Source organism: Heteronotia binoei, chromosome 9 (assembly GCF_032191835.1).
Source record: "Heteronotia binoei isolate CCM8104 ecotype False Entrance Well chromosome 9, APGP_CSIRO_Hbin_v1, whole genome shotgun sequence".
Taxonomy (NCBI): domain Eukaryota; kingdom Metazoa; phylum Chordata; class Lepidosauria; order Squamata; family Gekkonidae; genus Heteronotia; species Heteronotia binoei.
Window position 1 is genome coordinate 59264663 of NC_083231.1, and position 23182 is coordinate 59287844.

Consider the following 23182-nt stretch of genomic DNA (forward strand, 5'->3'; position numbering starts at 1 on the left):
ATTGGACCCAGAGTCTTTGGGAGACGGCCTGATGTTCCTGTGGAACGATTGGTTCCTATATCTGTTCCCGCCTCTTCTGCTGCTGACGAAAGTTGTCAACAAAATAGTGAGAGAGAAACCGAGGTGCATTCTAGTCACACCATGGTGGCCTCGGCAGAACTGGTTCCTGATCTTGCTTTGTTTAGCAAGGGGAGTTTTTTATCAGTTCCCGGCGAAACCGGACCTTCTGTTGGCCCACGAAGGACAAGTGTTTCATCACAACGTACCTTACCTGAACCTGATGGCTTGGTTCACTGACCCTGCTAATTCTCGAGCAGAGTCCAGCACGTCTTTCTAAATAGTAGAAAATTGTCTACCCATGCTTCCTATGATAGGAAGTGGGGGAAGTTTCTTCGGTTTTTGGCTGACTCTACAGTCTCACCCCAACGGGTGGGCCTACCGGTGATTTTCGAATTTTTGTTGTTCTTGGTGGATGCTGACTTTCCTTTTCTTCTATTAAAGTTTATTTATCGGCAATATCGTCATACCATTAATCTGTCGAGGAGCATTCAGCTTTTGCTCACCCTTATTCAAAACAGTTTATGAAAGGACTGGTCAGGTTGCATCCTCCATCTGGATCACCTCCACAGTTCTGGAATTTGCCGTTAGTATTGGATAGGTTGACTAGGCGTCCCTTTGAACCGATGGCAACCTGTTCCCTACAGCTTCTGTCCTAGAAGCATTTTTGGTGGCAATCATGTCAGCACACCGTGTAGGGGAGCTCATGGCTATGTGTTGTGACCACCCATATTTAATTTTTCATGAGTCCAGAATGTCGTTGGCCTTCCTCAGACGAGGAACGTCAATGGCACGCTTTAGATGTTAAGCATACATTACTTTTTTATGTGAGTCGTTCTAAGAGTTTTCGTCAGGACCAGCATCTTTTTGTTTCTTATGCTGCTCCTAGATTGGGTTCAAAATTTTCATCTCAGCAGCTTTTGAAGTGGCTTACTGAGACTATTAAACTGTGCTACTTGCTGGCCAAGAAGCTGTTGCCTGGACCCATTCGTGGACACTCTACTAGAGTGATAGCGACGTCGGTGGTGTTCCTGAAGGGTGTTTCCTTGACGGATGGGTGCAAGGCTGCCACCTGGTCCTCTCCACATGTTTTCATGAAGCATTATGCTCTGGATGTACATGCTCAGCAGAGGACACGTCTGGGAGCTGCAGTGCTGCAAGCTGTCTCTTCTGGTTGACCGTCTTGCCGCCTCCAGGTATGTCCGGCCTGCTAATCTCCCATGAGTGTGAAGCACAGAGACCACGAAGAAGACAGACAGGTTGCTTACCTGTAACTGTAGATTTTCGAGTGGTCATCTGTGCATTCACACTACCCGCTCTCCTTTCCCACTGCTGACAGTCTCCCTATGGTAGGGGCTTCCAGTGGTCAGGAAGGAACTGGCGGGATCCTCGCGCTGGCGCCGGTGGGCATGCATATTGGGACGCCTGCACATGCCCACTGGTGCCAAGCGCAAAAAAATCCTGGGCTTTTTAGGTACCGATTCGGGGATCGGCATGAGCGCTCTATCCCATGAGTGTGAATGCACAGATGACCACTTGAAGATCTACAGTTACAGGTAAGCAACCTGTCTTTCTAGTGTTTCCCCAAGCCCTTCAGTACACTTTCTATGAGTATTCTCTGATTTATTTATTTATTTATTTTAGTTTCCAGAAGGCTGGTACACTCTTTCTGGTACCCAAACCCCTTCTCTCGAAACAGTAGTACTTGAGTTGAGTATTTAACTGACTAAAGGTAGTTTCTAACCATATCATACTCCAAGGATGTATGCACTCTTCAGAGCTAACTCCCTGTTTGACTGAGTAGGGCATTTCTGCTCTCTCTAGAAAATCTATCACCTTTTCTTGGCACAAATGTGAGCCCTCAATTCCCAAACTTCCTTGCCAACATTCTCCCTGTTCTCCTGACCGTTTTAAAATGTTCTCAGCTTAGGCTGAATTCTTAAACTGTCAGTATTTGAGATGGGCATGAACCTCTCCATGACCCTAAATTCATTATGAACATCTCTGGGTTGTCATTTGCAAATGTGGGTTTGTGCCCATCCTATCCATGATCCTCCATATAGTTTTTAGGAGGTTCATGGGGCTCATTGTTGGAAGTGGGGGAGAGTGGGATTGCTGAAATGGCTTGCATTCATTTCTGTGTAACAGCAGGGCTGGTGCGCCTGTCAGCTGCTGGGCTGAAATAGATGCAAGACATTTCAGTGATCCCTTTCACTCCCCACTGCTTCCAGGGGATTACTGAAATGACTTGCAGGCTCTGTTGGGCAGTCTGGTTTGAACCAGACTGCCCAGCAGAGCCCCAGCAGCTCCTTTGTGGGCTCTGTGGGCAGTCCAGTTTAGATCAGGCTGTGCAGCAGAGCCCCAGCCCAGACTGTGCAGAGAGTTCTCCCCCCCCCCCACCACAGGCAGAAATCTGACTGAATCTCTGCTCAGCATTCAGCTTTCTCAAGACTTTATATGCTCAGCTGATGCTAACCAATCAGATTGCTTGGAGCAGGCTCTCTGTTTCTGTGAAGAATTAACCCTTCACAGTTCTTTATTCATTTAAACAGCACTTCTAAGCTTTTAAAAAGTGTAGTCCATCAAAGCATGTAATAGAGTTCCAAAGTTTATCTTATCAAAAGTATGCATATTTTAAGAAAAGCTATGCTGCAAGAAGATAATATGCCCAGGGACCCTAAGTGACACACAGTAGGCCAATGCACAAGAGGAAATAACTATTTTTTACCCATTTTAGCGTTACAGTCAGTGTTCCCTCTAAGCTGACTTCATGTGAGCTAGCTCACAGGTTTTTAGTCTCTGGCTCACATATTTTTGTCTTAGCTTATGAAAAATGACCCCAGAGCAAACTAATTTATGCAGTAGCTCACAACTTTAATGCCAGTAGCTTACAACTTTAATACTAGTAGCTCACAAAGTAGAATTTCTGTTCACAAGACTCCACAGCTTAGAGGGAACATTGGTTACAGTAGGGCAGTTCTGTTTTGACATGCTCCTGCTTTATTTTCATCCAGAGCATTGAATATACCTGAATCAAAAGAAATCACCTTTCCCTCTTAAGAAAGTTTACATGTCCTTAAATCTTTAGAACTGCATGTTAGGATATAGATCAAGAATAGAAAACAGATCAAGAATCAAGAATAGATCAAGAATAGAAAACAGATATCCTGCCTTGGCAGGATGGATGGGATAGAAGTCTCATCAATCAATTAATCTGGATAAAAATGTTTAATTAACCATACCTTAATTTGTGATATACCTTTCCAATTATTTACTGTTCATTCATGGATTCAAAAACGTTTTTATTTTAAAACCCCTGTTCAGATGCAGGCAGATATGTCTACTGTTGGTGTTTTTGAGGTCTTCTTGAAATCATTTTTGTACAGGTTAAGTATGGTTTAAGATATTAGGTTTACATATACTTTGATGAACACACAGAAGCTACAAGAAGAATAAAAGAGCTCTTGTGGCTTCCTTCTTCACAATTACACAAAGCTCTGTGTGTTCAGTAGAGCCTGATGTGTGCTAAGGAGCTCAGAGCTTTGAAACACATACATTAATAATCTTTTAGAGGTAATAATCTTTTAGAGGTAATTTGAAGCCAGTTGTGAGCATAACCCAAAACAATCCACAGTAAAGGATTGTTTTAATTATGTTCATTTAAACTATTCCCATAAAATGGTCAAAAGAGAGGGAACAGAATAAAAGGGAAGAAGACAGGCATGCATTTTCACTAATTATATATATATATATATATATAATTCTTTAATTCTTGCATTTCTTCTATCTGTGTTAATTTGTTTTCAGAAAACACACTGCAGTTTCAAGAGTAACCAAAATACCCCCCCCCAAAGCAAAACTGGGAGAGAATATCAAAAGTATAACAACTCCCCCCCCCCCCCCGAAAAAAAAAACCTGACAAAATTCAGATTTTATTCAGGGAGAAAAGGAGTACGTTAAATGGCTGGTGATGAGGGAAGGGATGCTTATAGGAGAATTAATTATTTTTAACTAAGTCTGTATGAGCAAGATAAAGAGCACAGGGATTTTTATTTGGAAAATACTTGCTTTCTTCAGTGTGCAAGTTTAAAAGCAATAGGAATATGTTTTTATCTTGATTCATTTCCGCCCAGTTTTATTGCATTCATTGATTGACCTGATTAATTATTTCCTGGTTGCATCCACATTCTTCTTAGACAGAGAAAAATGACTGTTCATTTTCATTTTTCTAATACTGCAGAAGCTTTTTTTAAAAAACAAACAAACAAACAATCCTTCCTACATTTTCTTGCAGCTCGAAAGTCAAAGAAGTTGGGCAAGTTAAAAGGGATGCATGAAGACACACAGCAGCAAGCACAGCAGCCTCCTCCTCAGAGTCCAGAAGAAGGGACTACATATATTGCTCCAGCTAAAGAGCCATCTGTAAACACAGCACTTGTCCCTCACCTGTCTGCAGTTTCAGCAACACTTACTCCCTCACCTGCTATGGTCCTAGAGAACATTGAACCTGAAATTGTATATGCAGGATATGATAGCTCGAAGCCAGATACAGCAGAGCACTTGCTATCCACTTTAAACCGTCTTGCTGGCAAGCAGATGATTCAGGTGGTTAAATGGGCAAAAATACTTCCAGGTAAGAATGCATTTATAGTGTGTAATTTTTAATATAGGCAGAGTGGTAGAATGGTAGTGAAGACTGCACTGCTGTTGAGCATATGCTTTGTGCCCCTCAGATTGAGGGGCAGAGCTTCTAAGTGAAAAGCTGTCAGCATTTTTCTTTCCGGAAATAAACCATCGCTGTGTCTTCAACATTTAAAATTCCACATTTTTCACTGTAGAAAAGGCTTGGGAATGGTGTTTTGTTTTTCAAACTTTGCTTGAAATGCCACTGAAGTTTAAACATTGTTTGTGGTTTGTTTTTATGTTCTTCAGGCTTTAGAAACTTGCCTCTTGAGGACCAAATTACTCTAATCCAGTATTCTTGGATGTGTCTATCATCATTTGCCTTGAGCTGGAGATCGTACAGACATACAAACAGCCAGTTCCTGTATTTTGCTCCTGACTTAGTATTTAATGAGTAAGTTATCTGCTGCTTATCTGTCTTATTCAAAGAGGAAATACATAGAACACTGTTAAACATTATATTGCATAGACATCAAGCCTGTGCACTATAGATACAGAAGGATGAGCACATAAGACCATCTTTCATCAAAACTTCTTTCCTACCTTTCGATTTGATTTGTACATAGAATAGTACTGTCTTTGATGTGTAGCTAATACACAATCTAGAATAAAAGAAAATAGCCTTTTTCCCACCCAGTACCTACTGTAGGTTGGAAGGCTCATTTTTAGGCCATGAGGCTAGGTAAATTGATAGTTTTTCTTAGCAGATTCATAGAATAATTCTTTTGTTAATAGTATGAAAGTTTATGGTATATTTTACTGACAATTGTAATTACCCTTCTTTGTGTCTTGAAAGAAGCCAGAATGTTTCAATAAAATGTTCCTAGTTTTATGTTGCATTTAGGATGACTGAAGAAACCATTCATTCATGCTTGTGTGCTCATTCTACTTTTGAATTCAGGTTTACAGCTGTATTCAGATGAAACAACACACTTCCAGGGTCATTCTAAACAGAGTTAGACATTCTGAAATCCATTGATTTAATTTGATTTAGGAGAGTTTTACTCTGCTTAGGATTGTTCTGTTTGTAAGGCACAATGACATCACTCAGGTATTGTGGCATAACATGGCACCAGAAGCATGTCTGTGCCACTGTCAAATGAATAATGGCATAAATAGCATTGTTGGCTATCACAAATATAGACTGGGATTCAGATAATAGCTTAGGCTCAAACAATGAGCTTGTACAACCCCAGTGACTTTTCTCCCCATTGAACAGCAGCAGCTCCACATGCCACATCACAAATTGGTCTTGAAATGCCCCTTGGTTTTAAAATTTTCTAGGCTGTGCGGAGGACTGACGTGATAAAGATATGTTTACTGAATTGGATCCAACAAGGGTTTCTACAATTTTCGTGGCTCTTCCCCTTGGCTCCTGAAATACTGTTCTGGAAGAGAGGGGCAGCTGTGCGATGCCTTGCATCCATTAAAAGATGCCGTTGGTTTCACCTTGATGCCTCCTTGGACTCATAGAACCTAGTTTCACAATTCTTTGTATTCTGGGCATAAGAAGGTTAAACAAATTACTGTGAATTAGCAGTCTTCCCCTTATCCCAATAGCCTGGCCTTAGTCCTCACTGATAATGAGAAAATATTTACACTAGTGAACAAAACAGTAATTTGAATATCAGTATCCCAGGACAACTGACCTCTCTCCCCTTTGTTGTAAATGTGACATTCCTAATGGCCTTAATGGCTAGGCCTAGAATAAATGGTGAGCCTATCAGTGGCTTGTGAAAGACAGAGCAAAGAGGCTGTGTGTGCATCAAAGCCCCAAACAGGCAAGTTCTCATAGCCATTTATACATCTAGGTCTTGTGACCAGCACAAATGTGCCTTCCATTGCAAGGTGTGATTCCCTCTGGCCAGTGCTTCCATAGGCTTCTCATTTGTCAGCACAGTGTTCCTAATAGTTTCCTAGTTTTAGGGGACCTATTTTTTTTTAATTTTAAAACTTTATTTATACCACTTTTTCACAAACTTGAGGTCCCTAAGGTGTCAAACAATCAAAAATAATAAAAGAAGCATTAAAATACAGAAAATACATGTGTGTGTATTAAACAAAGCACATGAATATATAGCTGCATGAACAGGAGGAAGGGCTAGATGTTGGTCTGAAGTAGCAGAACAAAGTCTGAGACCAGTTGAACCTTTAAGACCAACAAAATTTCATTCAAAGTATAAGCTTTCGTGTGTAAGCACACTTCATCAGATATAATGAAATGGAAATTACCAGTCCATACATATAGGTAGAAGGCAGGTTGGAGGGTTAAGGTAAGTGAGGCAGTGCCAAGCAAAGCAAAAGACTCTTCTCCCACCAGTGAGGAAAGTAATGAAAGGGGACCAACAAATCAGCCTGGACAGGGAATTCCATAGCTTTCTGTGTCCCCCCCCCCCCCCCCCCAGTGACTAAAGAGCACAGTTCCACTCTTGTGCCATCTAAAAAAGAAAATAATAAAAATAGTCTTCTAACAAGTGCAGTACTAAACAAAGTTAGCCCTTCTAAGCACACTTATTCCACAGGACTCAGAAGAGTGGGACTTAGGTTAGGATTGCGATAGCTGTTACATTCTTATGCAACATCAAAAATAGCAATACCACTTTAATTTGTTTATGTTGCATTGCACAGTAATATAATAAATAGATGTAGAGGTAGTCCCATGTGCAAGCACCAGTAGTTTCTGACTATGGGGTGACGTCGCATCACGACAAAACAAGCCAAGGGAATTTACAGGATGGATTTAGAGTGCTGAAATATGATGGATCTCACTGCCATTAAAAATATTAATAATATCTGTGTGCGAATTTCCTGTTTTCCTCTGTAAAGAAATTTAGCAAAAAACACATTTGTAGATCAGATATTAAATTTAATTTCAAAATTTTGTTAAAAATAATATCTCCAAAACAGGGTCAGTGCAACCTAATTTTTAGAAAAGCCTGCTAATAAAGCAGTGTTAAAAGTAGAGCATCTGCTTGGCATGCAGAAGGTCCCAGATTAAATCTGTGATATTTCCAATTAAAAGGATTGAATAGTAAGCGATGTGTGAGACCTTGGAGAACAACTGACAGTCAAAGCTGGCCTTGATGAACCAATGATCTAATTCAATATATGCAGCTTCATATATTTCATATGTTTTACTTCTTGTGCCAGCATTCCAGAAATTGAACTCTGGATTCTGACATGAATTCTGCTTCTCAGTACATTTCTGGTATTATGGAACCTTATAATTAGTGAAGAAATGTGGAAGAGGCAGATTTTGTAAGCATCCTTCCTTTTAAATATTTGAGCATTTTCAGTAATAACTTACCAATTGCAGATTGTTTATTCCAAAATTATCAGTTGCTACAAGCTGTATCTTTTTGAGAAAGATCATTTCTAGTGTTAATCTGACTTGGCATGACCTGTATGTTATGAAACCAAGATTTTATGGAAACCTATTCGGTTTCTATTTGTTACGTTTATGACTATTCATAAGAACAGCCTTGCTGATCAAATCAAAGTTCTGTATAGTGCAGCATTTGTTTTATTTATTTATTTATTTATTTATATTTATTTATATTAAGATTTATACCCCGCCCTTCTCACCTAGGTGTCTCAGGGCGGCTTACAACCCAATAATTAAAACAATTTCAGTTTAAACAATTAAAATACCATTAAACCATAATTTAGTAAAAACAAGATAGAGTAAAAACCGGCGGCCTATAGATACATTTTTTCATCCAGGATATTTTGCATTGTCAGTTAATATCATAGGCCTGCCGGAAGAGGACTGTCTTACAGGCCCTGCGGAATTGCCCTAGATCCCGCAGGGCCCGCACCTCTTCCGGCAGTTGGTTCCACCAATAAGGTGCCGTTATTGAGTAGGCCCGATCCCTGGTGGATTTTAGGCGGGCCTCCTTTGGCCCGGGGACTACCAACAGGTTTTGTGAACCTGAACGTAGTACTCTCTGGGGAACGTGTGGGAAGAGACGGTCCCTAAGGTAGGCAGGTCCTAGGCCATATAGGGCTTTAAAGGTCATAACCAACACCTTGTACCGGACTCGGAATATTACTGGCAGCCAGTGCAGACCCTGGAGCCCCGGTCGAATGTGCTCCCATCTTGGGAGCCCTAATAACAGCCGGGCAGCAGCGTTCTGCACCAACTGCAGTTTCCGGGTTCGGCACAGGGGTAGCCCCATGTAGAGGGCATTACAGTAGTCCAGCCTCGAGGTGACCGTAGCATGAATCACTGTTGCCAGGTCGTCACGTTCCAGGAAGGGGGCCAACTGCCTCGCCCGCCTAAGATGAAAAAAAGCGGACTTGGCAGTGGCTGCTATCTGAGCCTCCATCGTCAATGAAGGCTCCAACAGCACCCCCAGGCTCTTAACCCTGCCCGACGCTGTTAATGGAGCGCCGTCAAAAACTGGCAGGGGGAGTTCCCTTCCCGGGCCGCAGCGACCTAAGCAAAGGACCTCTGTCTTCGCCGGGTTCAGTTTCAGCCCACTCAGCCTAAGCCACCTAGCCACTGCCTGTAACGCCCGGTCCAGATTTTCTGGGGCGCAGGCGGGCCGGCCGTCCATAAGCAGATAGAGCTGGGTGTCATCAGCATACTGATGGCAACCCAGCCCATACCCTCGGGCCATCTGGGCAAGGGGGCGCATATAGATGTTAAATAACATCGGGGAAAGCACCGCCCCTTGAGGCACCCCGCACTCAAGCGTGTGTCTCCGGGACAGTTCCTCCCCAATCGCCACCCTTTGTCCCCGACCGTCAAGGAAAGAGGAAAGCCATTGCAAGGCCAACCCCTGAATCCCTGCGTCGGCAAGGCGGCACGCCAGGAGCCGATGGTCGACCATATCGAACGCTGCCGATAGGTCCAACAACATCAGCACCGCCGAGCCACCTTGATCCAGATGTCGCCGAAGGTCATCCACCAGGGCGACCAGCACCGCCTCCGTCCCGTGGCCCGGGCGAAAACCAGACTGGTAGGGGTCGAGGACGGAAGCATCATCCAGGAAGCTCTGTAGCTGCAACGCCGCTGCCCTCTCTATAAGTTTGCCCAAAAAGGGCAAATTCGATACCGGCCGGTAGTGTGCCAATTCGGTCGGATCTAACGTTGTTTTCTTCAGGAGGGGACGGACCACCGCCTCTTTGAGCGCCGATGGAAAATGTCCCTCCAATAGGGATCTATTTATGATATCCCGTATAGGATATCTTAGCTCCCTCTGGCAGGTCTTAATAAGCCAGGAGGGGCATGGGTCCAATTTACAAGTTGTTGGGCGTGCAGATAGGAGGATCCTGTCAACTTCTTCCAGGCTGAGCGCGCCGAAACCGTCCAGGACACACTCCGAAGACAGGCACGGAGCCTCAGGTTCGCTAACTGTATCTAATGTGGCAGGGAAGTCGGAACGGAGCGATGCGATTTTATCCGCAAAAAAATTCGCAAAAGCCTCACAGCCAATTTCCAATTCATTAAAATTTGGTCTGCCCTGTGGCAGCGTTGTAAGAGTCCGAATTGTATTGAACAGTTGTGCCGGGCGCGAAATTGCGGACGCAATCTCTGCCGCAAAGTAAGTTTTCTTTGCGGCCTTGACTGCCACCTCATAGGACTTCATAACCTCTCTATAAGATGTTCGAGTCGCTTCATCTCGGGTACGCCGCCATTGCCTCTCTAGTCGTCTGAGTCCTCGTTTCAACTGCCGCAACCCCTGGTTATACCAGGGTGTCGGCCTTGAACGAGGGCGCAGAGGACGCCTAGGCGCGATCTCATCGATGGCCCCGGTGAGCCTATTATTCCAAGACTCCACCAGGTCATCGAGGGAATCGCCAGGGGGCCAGGGATCCCGCAGGGCCGTCAGGAACCGTTCCGGGTCCATCAGGCTCCGCGGGCGAGCTAAAATAAGCTCGCCGCCCAAACGGGGTTGGGGTGGGACGTCCACACGAGCCTTGAGGGCATAGTGATCCGACCATGGCACTGCTATAGAAGCAAGATCGTTCACTAAAACTCCTGACGCGAAGATCAAGTCTAACATGTGACCGGCCTGGTGAGTGGGTGTCGTAACTATTTGGGAGAGTCCTAGTGTCGCCATGGAAGACACTAGGTCCATCGCCTGATTGGAGGTCACGTCATCGGCATGAACATTGAAGTCACCCAGGATCAGAAGCCTCGGGTGCTCCAATGCCCATCCTGCTGCGGCCTCCATCAGTGATAGTAAGGCGCTGGCCGGTGCGTTAGGCGGTCGGTACACCAGCCAGATCGCCAACCCCTCCCCAACATCCCACGCCAGGCCGGCACACTCAATGCCCTTGATCTCCGGAGCCGGGAGGGCCCGGAAGGAGTAAGCCTCTCGGATGAACAGGGCCACCCCTCCCCCCCGCCCGCTAGTCCGCGACTGGTGAAAGACCGAGTATCCCGGGGGCGCCATCTGGGAGAGAGCTACGGTCTCTCCATCGCGAACCCAGGTCTCGGTCACGCATGCCAGGTCCATATCCTGCTCAAGCAGGAATTCCTTTGGTTTTCCCAAAGTGACCAACTAGAGGCCAGTGGGATACTCACAATCCGGCTGTGAAGACAACAGCAGCCTTCTTTGGTTGTTCTGGTGTTCAGCAGTATGCTTACTTTGAGCATACAGATTTTCTGTAGTTATCATGGCCAGTAGTGTTGATAGACCTGTTCTCCATAGTCTCTTTATAAAGTCATCACAGATAGTGGCCACCATTATAGGAATTCTATAAGCTAATTATGTGAAGAATAAAAGTGTATTTTCTTTTATTTGTCCTGAGACTGCTGCCCTTCAGTTTCTTCAGTTGACCCCAAGTTATGGGAGTAGGGGGGAAATTTCTCTCTGTCTGCTTTTTCACAAGCCATGCAAAATTTTACAAGCTTTTGTTATTTTCAGGCCTTTTCATGTACTTTTTTTTTTTTTAATCCAGATGGTTTGAAGTTGATGTCAGCATTTTTAAATTTAAAAGCCTGTACCTTTGCAATCACTTTAGATGTATTTTTTTTTTCTTAGTACAAATATGATTTTGTCTCTTAAGGCTATTTGGGAAGAATAGGACAAGTTCATTCATACAAGTAGTTTTCTTATGCAGAGTGGTTATCTGGGTCATTGATTGACTTCACTTATATAAATAGTGTAATAATTGTACCAGGTGGGCATGGTGGAGGTAGCTAGAATTGCCAGCATCCATGTGGGATATGGGACTTCTCTTGGAATCACAACTGATCTGCAACCTACAGACATCACTTCCTCTGGAAAAATAGCTGTTTTGGAGGTTGAGCTGCATGGCATTATACCACCCCTCCCCAATCCCTGCCTTCCTCAGTCTCCACTTTTAAATCTTCAGGAATTTCTCAACCAAGAGTAGGCAACTGTAGAAGTAGCAACAACTGCTGCAGTTTCAGGGTAACCACTGCTATCAAACCCCTTCAGTGGAAAACCATTCTAGCAAGTGGGAATTGGATTGACAAGGGTACATTATTTTCCATACCAAGTTTAATATCTTAAAAACATGCTTATTATTATTCTTGAATTCCTTTTAGTAGTAAAATCCTGATGCAGTTTTACACTTGTATTATACAAAGGTTAAAAAATCAAGAAGCTTTTGTATTTCGCCCACTTTTTAGATAAAAAAGGGGGGAATATGAACTAGTGGGCTATTTTTCAATGCCATATAAAAACAGGAACCAGAGAGATTCCAGCTTTTCACAAAAATATATCCCTAGTTGGTAAGTTTAGGCAGGGCTTGTTTTGTAGAAAAAGCTCAGCAGGAACTCGTTTGCATATTAGGCCACACCCCTTGATGTCACCATTGTTTCACACAGTGCTTTTTGCAGAAAAAGTCCATCAGGAACTCATTTGCATATTATGCCACACCTGCTGACACCAAGACAGCCGGAACTGCATTCCAGTGCGTTCTTGCTCAAAAAAAGCCCTGTGTTTACGCAAATAGAGAGATATAAGTAGATGCCCATTGATATATTTATACTCTGTAACACAAAAGCCTCTCACTAGTTGTACCAGTTCATTTATTTCAGTTTACAAAGCTCAGACCCCATTTAAAGACTGACATTGATTTCAGAAAATCACAGTATAATTTTGTGAAGCATCTTTTTGTTTAAACAGGTTGCTCAGTTACAGTGTTATAAAGCAAACAAAAAAAGATTGGAAAGTAGGTTAGGTGATTGTATGCAGCAAGGATATTATAGGCATCTGGAGTTGCTTAAAACAGCACTTACATAGTGATCACATAAGCTAGAAAGGGCAGAGGCTTGATAATAATAAGAAAACAACCATGTTTTTAATTAAAATCCACTGCAATTGATCTTAATTATGCTTAGATTTTTCAAAAAATATATGGTAATTAATGTGATATGTTTTCTGGTTAAATAACCATGCAGATGTGAGCCTTCGGTGTATCCTGTGCACCCAGTCACAGAATACACATTGAACCTGAGTGCACTGGATTTAGCATTGCGTAACACACTGTAAGACTGCAGCTACCTCTGTGTGACCTTTTAGAGCTTTCAGTTTGCAGCTCTTCCTGGTACTGTACTGACTATTTAAGGAGGAGAGGAGTAATAGAATGTTTAAGCATATCAGATTTGTTTTAATTCTGTGATTTTAGAGCATAAAAAGCTTATTTGCTATCAGTGTAGTGGTTAAAGGATCATTGTTCCACTTTTTAACAGGTCATCTGTTATATTGCCTTTCATACTGACACTGGTTTAGTTTTCAGTTTATTAACCCCATTTGTCTAATTTTAAGAAGGCAAACCATGAACACTTTTTAGTAATTGGCGACTGTTTTGCCATTGGTCTTATGGAGGCAATCTCTATATAATTTCTGAAGAAACCGATAAGTTTGCCATTCATGATTTTGATCAAACATGTTTGATGCATTGTTCTCCTTAAAATGCTTGTTTATGCCTTATTTTAACAGGCCTGTAGTTTATGGAACTGTGAATCAGAAGTTGTGAGGATATCTATTTGGACAGATATCCTTAATGATGCATACATACATATATATAGTAATAGCCCCGGGGTGCAGAGTGGTAAAGCTGCAGTACTGCAGTCCTAAGCTGTGCTCACGACCTGAGTTCGATCCCAGCGGAAGCTGGTTTCAGGTAGCCGGCTCAAGGTTGACTCAGCCTTCCATTCTTCCGAGGTCGGTAAATTGAGTACCCAGCTTGCTGGGGGGAAAGCCTAGATGACTGGGGAAGGCAATGGCAAACCACCCCGTAAAAAGCCTGCCGTGAAAACGTCGTGATGTGACATCACCTCAGAGTCGGAAACGACTAGTGCTTGCACAGGGGACCTTTCCTTTCCATATATATATATGTGTGTGTGTGTGTGTGTGTGTGTATGTATCAATAAGGATATCTGACCAAATAGATATCCTCTCACTTAACTTCTGATTCTGGCAATATATATAACTTTCCTGTAAATATTAATCCAGGCCTCTCATAGAGGAAGGTATACTGAAACATACTTTATGGTAAATAGGTCATGAATCATTTCCTTTCAAGTGAAGTCCTCAAAAAGAAACTGCATACACTTAATATGCAAGCCCGGTTAAACAAAAAGCAAGAAACAATTAGCTAATTCACTTAGTTTAAAAAAATTAGTTAACCCCAACCCGCCAAATAGCATCCTTGTATATAAGTGACACTAACCTGACAGTGGTTTCCAGTGATGACTTTTCAGCTACCATAATTCTGGCAATTTCTTCTGTATCGGAATATTTTGCAGCTGAATCTGTGAATGAACCAGCTCACCCATATGAGATCAACCACGTGATCGAGGCATGTGCATGAGCACAAATGGCTCTGGGTGTATCATACAGAACTAGTATTTACTAGGGTAGTCAGTCTTCAGTTTCAGTAGATATGTCTGAACATTATTGCCATAGTTCAGCCACCTCTGTAATCAATCAGAGTGTATCAGAGCTCATTAGGAAATAAAGTTTGAGCAAAAAAAGAGGGAGAGAGATTGACAGTTGGATCCTTAGGTGTTTCTAGGTATTGAACAGATGTTACTTCTGATGAGTTAGTGCCCTAAGTAAGATAATTTTAAAGGGTGGTAGAAATGTAGGTGTAAAATGCTTGTCTTAAATTGATAGAACAAAGTTTGATGTGCAAGTGCAGGAGGAGGCATGTGTTCTTCTGCTGCACATGGATATCTGGGCTGGGGCCAAATGCCTTTTACCATTTTTTTAAAATGCAATATATAGCTGCATTGCTGTAACTTGGTACATCACTTGGTATTCTACTCTTGTACAGGTGGATACGATACATTATTAACAGTAACTCAAACTAGCAGGCACTTGTGCCACTGAATTCTAAGCAAACTCCCACTGAAAAAGATTTTTCTGCTCTGAGGAAATAATAGTAATCAAACATCAGGGTCACAAGAGCATATGTGGCTGCTGGAACATCTTTATAGAATAAATCCGTAGTATGCGGTTAAGTTTTATAGCTGAAATGGGAAAAAAATAATTACATGTGAGACAGTTTTAGCTACAATTGAAGAACACTTGAGAAACACACAGGGAGTTAAGAGGTTTTTAATTTGATAAAAGAAGAATGGAAGGTATCTCATAGCAAAAAATATGTGCTTTTGAAAATATTTGCTTTGTTTTAAAAAGGTAAAAAGCTGATTGATTGATTGATTGATTGATTGATTGAACTAGAGTAAGCATATTGAATGCTGTATATTAATGCAGTGGGTACTGAAATAGAGATGGAAATATAGTTCCCAAACAGACACATATTTAAGTTAATCCTAAACACTAAATTTGGATGTGAATTTCTTATGTACTGCTATTTAAAAAAAAAGAATGTGAACTTATATGATAGTACAATTAAAGAACATTTTAACCATCAGATGATTTTAACTATCAGAATAAGTAATGTGTTAAGAATTCATATAATGTGCAATTCTAGAAAGGCCACTAAAGGGTATCAGTATATTAACACAGTGCTTGAAAGCCCACGAAATGGTACCTGTTATTCCAAGCATCCATGAACACTGCAATGGATTTCACTCAGTAAGCCAAAGGGGTAGAGCAAGAAGTTAAAGTAAGAGCTATCACTTTCTGTACCCGATGCATGAAGGAGATCTGAGTATCTGGGCAGTCAAAAACTCAAAAGGCAATGCAAAAGGGAAAAACAGAATGGAGAATCAATCCATGAGTATCTGGGGCTCCGTGGGAGCTGCTTTTTGAGGAAGAGGCACACCTCTCCCAGAGCCCTCCGCCAGCTTATCTGCCTCACCTGGCAACCCTAGCTAACTACCAGAAAATCTGTCTAGCTATCTATCCTCCCCTTTTCTCCCCTCCCCCCCAGCAATACCAGAAAAAGAAGTTGGAACAAAGAGAGACAGAGATGGATAATCAGATCATATGTCATCTTGAAAGAGTAGGAGAGCATAGCATCCCACCAACTGTTGCCAATAAGCCTCCTTTTTGGTTTGCCTTCCCTACTCTGCCAAAACCTCTGAGACACACTGGATCAAGTAACAAGGTTTCTGTCCATTTCCAAAACAAAAGCCAGTGTAAGTAGCACCTAAACACTCAAACTAAATGGTGCATGATAGGCTGTCTTTGGGAGAACAGTACCTTGCTCAGTCTTGAACCACAGATCATAATCAAATGTCCTTTTAGCCACTGGAAGATCTTGTGTATTAGCATTCTTCCAGAGAAAGACTTATACATGTATTTGCATTCCCTGCAAATCCATCAGACTATCCCAAAATGTAGTTAAGACAATACAGGAATTGCCCAACAACAGACTATTAGCTATCCTGGAGTGTTCATTCCTTCCCTTTATCCAGTCAGCTAGATCTGATATTGTTAGCCCTTTAGGACAACAGGATTTTCAGGGGATCAGCTTTCAAAAGTCGAAGTTGCCTTATTCAGGTATCTGATAAAGAGAGCTTTGGCTTGTACCTCAAAAATCTTGTTGGTCTCTAAGGTGCTTGAGACCCTGGAGAGCCGCTGCCAGTCTGAGAAGACAATACTGACTTTGATGGACCAAAGGTCTGATTCAGTATAAGGCAGCTTCATATGTTCATATATATGTTCATATATATACTGAACTCAAATCTAGCTGTTCCACTGCAGACCAACACTGCTGCCCTCTGAAACTTTGTCCAGATAGAGAACATATCCGCTCATGACTCTTTTTGACCTCCTCTCCAGCCTTCTTTCTTCTACAAAAGATTTGGGGGGTCTTTAAAATAAGACTTTTGTCTATTCAAAATCTTACAAAAGTGCGCCTTTGTGATTATTTCACCTCAGGCACTTCTAGGGAAACATTTCATTATACCCTATAAGGAGCGGTCTCCATAGGGTATATTGGAGCATCCAGCGGCCATTCCCTCCCTACTTTCTGATGGCCCTGAAGTGGGGGGAGGATCTCCAAGCCAAAGGATCCCCTGCCCCCAATTGGAGATTGACAACTATATACTTGCCCTAGGGGTGGAATTCTAGCAGGAGCTCCTTTGCATATTAGGCCACACACCCCTGATGTAGCCAGTCCTCCTACAGCTTACAGAAAAGAGCCTTATAAGCTCTTGGAGGACGGGCTGCATCAGGAGTGTGTGGCCTAATATGCAAAGGAGCTCCTGCTAGAATTCCACTCCTGCTTAGCTGTCTTTTCAAGATTTGTTGTTCAATCTCATTCCTGGGAGATTGGAGGGGGAGAATTCCATTGTGAATGGAATTTGTAAAAACGAATAATGTTCTAAACAGTCACAAGGTGGCATGGCCATGGGTAAGGGAAGTAAAGTAGTTTATGGCTCTGATATTTACAGCTTGATTTACATGGCTCTAGCTTACAGTTGGATGACCAGTAGTCATATTAATATTCCTCCTCCTTTAGACTGATCAGCAAGTACAGAAAACTAAACTGTGAACATTTGTCCTTACAGACTTTAATGTATGCCTCCATGCATTTGCTTTCAAGAAGTGATAACTAAATTCTAACATAAACCTCCATAATAGACAATTATTCCTGTGATTCATTCACTTGTAACAGATTTATCCTAGAATTTGACCTGCTGTATTTCCAGGAAAATTATTCATCATTCACTGCTTAGAAAATGGAGGTTATTTGGGGGCTGGCTTGCATGAATGCTGTCTATTTAGAAATCTGCAATGGCTGGTGAACTTTTTTTATTCTCCTCTGATATCTTCTTTAATACAGAGATGTCCTTCCATAGCATTAAGCTGCTATCAGTGCCTTGATGATATTTCAGCTTTCAGTTATCTAATGTACTCATGCACTTAACTATATTTTAATCAGCCACCTACTTATTTCTTCTCTTTCCCCATTCCCATATTTCCACACTGTACCAAAATGATGGAGAAACCAAGGAGACCAGGCCCAGAATGCCTACTTTTTCACTGAATCTTTAGATTTATAGAAAAGTAACACTTCTCCTTGTACTGCCACATATACACAACTGCATATGTTCCCCATGGAATTAAAGAATGTTGAATGCATTTCCTTATAAGCACCTTCATATTACTGAAATTTTGCTTGCACCATTAAAATTAGCTTGCCAATAAAAGCAACTTCAAAATGTAAATCCAGGTTCTGTTTCTAAGTGATCTTTTTATTCCTGTTATTTTGTTTGGGAAATACTTCTTTCACCTAAAGTGGTTCTTGATTTCCTGAAATTTAAGATAGCATAACAGCCTTAGAAATTTTTTTTTACTATATACAAAAGATTTTTGTCTAAAGATAATGTGGGAAATAATAGGATATGCAGGGCTTTTTTTGTAGCAGAAACTCCTTTGTATAGGCCACACACTGTAAGTTCCAGTCATCCTGGAACTTACAGTATGCCCTGTACTAAGAGCCCTGTAAGCTCTTGGAGGATTGGCTACATCAGGAGTGTGTGGCCTAATAGTCAAAGGAGTTCCTGCTACCCCAAAAAAGCCCTGAGTATATGTAGCTGTCTCAGTACCACATGAAGAGCTTCACCAGCTCCTCACAAAGTTCTGCCTTACAAGTTTCTCTTCTCTAGGGTTTCTCTCAATCCCCAGGTGGGGGCAGAGGATTCCCTGGTTTGGAGGCCCTCCCCCAGATGCAGCATCATCAGAAAGCGGGGGCGGGGGAGGGAAATGTCTGCTAGAGACTCCATTATTCCCTATAGAGACCTATTCCCATAGAGTATGATGGAGAATTGATCTGCATGTATCTGGGGCTGGGGGGCGTGTTTTTTGAGATAAAGGCACCAAATTTGCAGCATAGCATCTGATGCCTCGCCTCAAAATACCCTCCAAGTTTCAAAAAGATTGGACCAATTATGTGTGTCCCAAAAGAAGATGACCCTATCCTTCATTATTTCCAATGGAGAGAAGGCATTGAAAAGGTGTCCAGTCCCTTTACATCTGATGGTCATAACTCCCTTTGGAGTTGTTATGCTTGTCACAACCTTGCTCCTGGCTCAACTCCCAAGGTCCCCAGATATTTCTTGAATTGGACCTGGCAACCCTACTGTTCTCTGAGCTAGTCATGCATTGTAGCTTGAAATTTCCCCTCAGGAGCTGCTTATGAATATTGTGTTGGAAAGTGTGAAATGTGGATCCAGGCTTTACAGGTTTAATAGCCAAAGAAAAAGCAGCTAGTTCCTGGGATTGCATCCATGTTTCCAGTTCTAAAGACTGATATGAACTTGACTGACTGAGATGGGAGTTTAGACATAGTAAAACTGTGTTTGTTCTCATCTAGCCAAATGTATAATAGTTGTATTTATTACATGGACAATGTGATTGTGTGAGTAGCAGATCCTGAGCAGTGAGATAGGACACACATTGTACTGTACTGATAGAACAATTCATAGTCATTTCTAAGGAAGCCCAAGTCTTTAGACTTACAGATCTTCTCTTGACCCCTCATTTCTGCCAGGAAGAATTGGTTGGGCAAAGATGGGGTGGGGGAGATCAAAAAATCCAAAAAGAAGTTGAGCTTGAATGCATTAATAAGCTCTCATGATTAGTTTTACTGGGAGGCTTAAACACATACTTAAGTCTCTTACATCAAATTTGTTGACTGCTTTACACCAAATTTACTATGTATATTTTCTTACATTTTTTTGTAGAAAATTTTTGTAATTAATTAATTCTTGATGTTTGTAAAACTTCAGGGTTTTTTTTTTTCAGTACCAAGCTGCAGCAGCCTACTAAACTTCCATGATTACAGTTTAATTTAAACTATCCTGAGAGATTTGACAGTAGCAGTACTTCTGGAGTAACAATCTGCTGTTTGGTTTCGTGACCACACAAGTGGCCATCAAATGCATTTCCATCTTCTATGCATTGATGGGTTTTTTTCCTTGCAGAGAGAGGATGCGCCAATCGGCAATGTTTGAACTGTGCCAGGGGATGCACCAGATCAGCCTTCAATTTGTTCGCTTGCAGCTTAGTTTTGAAGAATACACCATTATGAAAGTATTGCTGCTGTTAAGCACAGGTAACTTTTGTAAATTAATTTCAGCCACAAGTGTTAACTGCAGAATTTGCATGTTGCTTTTACTCAAGGCTTTTTTTTGTAGAAAAAGCCCAGCTTTTACTAGCTAGTCAGAATGATTGAAGAAATAATGAAAAGAACCTTGTAGTATAAAAATTTCAAGGGCAGAAATTGAGCCCTGGGTGCAATCAGTATCTTAGCTATACATCCAAACAATATTTTAAGGAGTCGGTATCTTTTACTTTCCATGTTAGATTTGTTCTCAACATGAGAACTCAACATGGTATCACAATGTTGCCAGGAAGCATCATATCTAGGCTGTCATCAGGGAGAGATTCTTGCTAAATTACCTAAATTGTTGCGTTAGGTACCTTCAGACCATGCCCTGGATATCTTTGGCTCCAAGCCTTCTCAAAATTGTGGAAGGTATTTTTGGGGGGTGGGGGAGGGACAAGAATTCAGATGGCTTGATTCTGGTGTCAAAATGCTAACAGAAATGGTGACAAAAGACCAGTGGTTTTATTTTCCAGCATTGGGTTGATTGTCTGAAATAAATGGCAGGGAAACTAATATTTATATCAGAGCAAACTGAAATTATTGAGGGAAGTGGAATCTTACTCTTTGCAGTGTTTAATTCTAATGCAGTAACAATCCACTCCATTTCCTTTATTAGCTTCTATGACCTAGGGAGTCTTAAACTCAACCAGAATGTATCAGTTATCAGACATACATAGATATTGCAACATTAATAAAAAAATTCACAGAATTCAAAGGTTATAGTCAAATATTCAAATCTAAAAAGTAAATAAAATATTAAAACAGGAATATCTAATAAAACCTATCATTCAGTAAATCTAAAATCATCATGTTAGCCGAATATATACCAGATTCTCTTACAATCGGATCAATCTATATTTTTGTCGTTTTACAATCTAAAAAGATTATTAGAATGACTTAAAAGCATACAGAAAGTTTGTGCTGAGGCCAGACTCCCTGTTTGCAAGTAGGAGGCACAGTTCCAAGTATTGTCACCCGGACCCTGTGTTACAGAGGATGTACGAGGCTTGCTTTCATTTTATTGTTGCTATTTAATTGAATCATATGACGAGCTGGTGGAATTTATTAAAAAACTTGAATAATAGCCACATCAAGTAAGTTTTCCTCAATTAACATGTGGAAGAAACCACACATTACATCTCAATTGTTTTCATGCTTTTCTCCTGCCCACAAAATAGGGAAGATTGCCAGTTGCCGTGCCACATTTAATAAGCAGAATGAGAAACAACTAGGCATCTGTCCAGAAATGTGAAGTTTAGGTTGTGTTTCTGATTAGTACAGGTTTATGTATTTTTAAAAATTCTGATTGATGGTAGTGTAATAATAATCAGATTTCCTAGCAGAAATGTTCCTGCTTTTTCAGTGCCAGTTTCATGCTAGGTTTGGTAGAAAATGTGGATGTATGGACCATACAGCTTTATGTCTAATCATATCAAGATGAAATCTGTGGCTCTTTTGTACATGCAACTGTACACTGATCGGACCATCAAAAACTTCAGAGGGTAGGCAGAAATCAGAAAGGATAATTTCATCATTCTAATTGGATGGGTTTGGAAACACTGAAATGATTACACATAAATGCCATGGCATATAATGTTTCTGTATTCAGATATGGCTAGATATGCATGTTAGTGTGCAGCCAAGGCATTTGGTTTGGGGATGGCATAGTTTTATTCGGAAGGATTATTGACCTGGATTAGGAGTTTATAGATGTTTAGAATGCTCTCTTTATATTTTTGTAATCAATTGTATAATTTGCTTGGGAGTCAAATAACTATTGCTGTTTGAAGAATGGAAGGGGGGGAGAGAACATTGCATACAAGCACAATAGATTGGAACATTAGATAGAAAAATTGTTCAGACACACAGGAAGTAAAGGAAAGTCCTAGTCCATCTGTCAGACTCTCATTAGGAAGAGATGGTGTATGGTGAAACCAACTGTGTAGCTTTAAGAGTGGATCCTAACCACTGTGTGGACATGGCTACTTTTCTAGATAATGGAACCTTTCTTCTTTTTTTCTCCGTTTTAATTTCTGCAATACAAAACCATCAAATATGGAACCTTTCTAAGAACCCACGTTGCTCCCAGAAAGATGTAAAGAGATACTTCCTCACCATGTACAATAAAGCCTGATGTTCCCCCAGGCAGTTAGCTCTTGAAAAAAAATATAATCCCTCCTAGCCTTGTCTTCTAATAACAAAAGATTACAGTGAGTTTGGAAATAAAATTGGCATAGGATAACCAGGGATTTTTTTTTGTAGCAGGAATTTCTTTGCATATTAAGCCACTCTTCTCTCATGTAGCCAATCCTCCAACAGCTTACAGGGCTCTTATTACAGGGCCTACTGTAAGCTCTTGGAGAATTGGCTAAATCAGGGGTGTGTGGCCTAATATGCAAAGGAGTTCCTGCTACAAAAAAGCCCTGAGCATAACTCATGTGTGAGCAAATGCCACTTCTAGGAAAGGAAAGTAAATTTAAATAGAAGCCAAGTGGCATGACACATGCAACTTCATGGAAGGTTTAAAACCTCACCCCCAGGCAACCCTATAGGATCTTCACCAATTACAAACTACAGCAGAAATGGCTACATTCCAGTCCCCCTCTGCCTCTTCCTTCAGAGTAGTATGAAAGCAATTTAATGTTTCTGCCCTCAGATGGCCCATTACAACCACTGCTCTCTCCTTCCCAGTGGTGGCCCAGTGGGTTCCCATTCAAATACATGAGCTACCATTTGCCACCCATTAGGTGTTTTCTCCCCCCCCCCCCCCCAACCAACCAAGATGATCAAATAATGGCTCCCAGAGGGCCTATTTGTTAGTAGCTTGATTGTCTCTTACTGCTAAATTATTTATGTACACTGCTAAAAACCTGAGCTGTGTTTTGAAGCAGCTGTAGTCATTTCAGTTTTGCTCTCACAGTGTTGT

General features: G+C 41.5%; 1 protein-coding gene across 7 annotated transcripts in view; it reads left to right on the top strand.

Moving 5' to 3' along the window:
• Window positions 1-23182, top strand: part of NR3C2 (nuclear receptor subfamily 3 group C member 2) — a 233028-nt gene that overhangs the window by 192839 nt on the left and 17007 nt on the right. For all 7 annotated transcript variants that reach the window (XM_060246663.1, XM_060246666.1, XM_060246660.1 and 4 more), the window contains 3 exons: window positions 4352-4690; window positions 4990-5134; window positions 20072-20202. In XM_060246663.1, the coding sequence (XP_060102646.1) occupies window positions 4352-4690; window positions 4990-5134; window positions 20072-20202 (615 nt within the window). The remainder of the gene's footprint in view (window positions 1-4351; window positions 4691-4989; window positions 5135-20071; window positions 20203-23182) is intronic.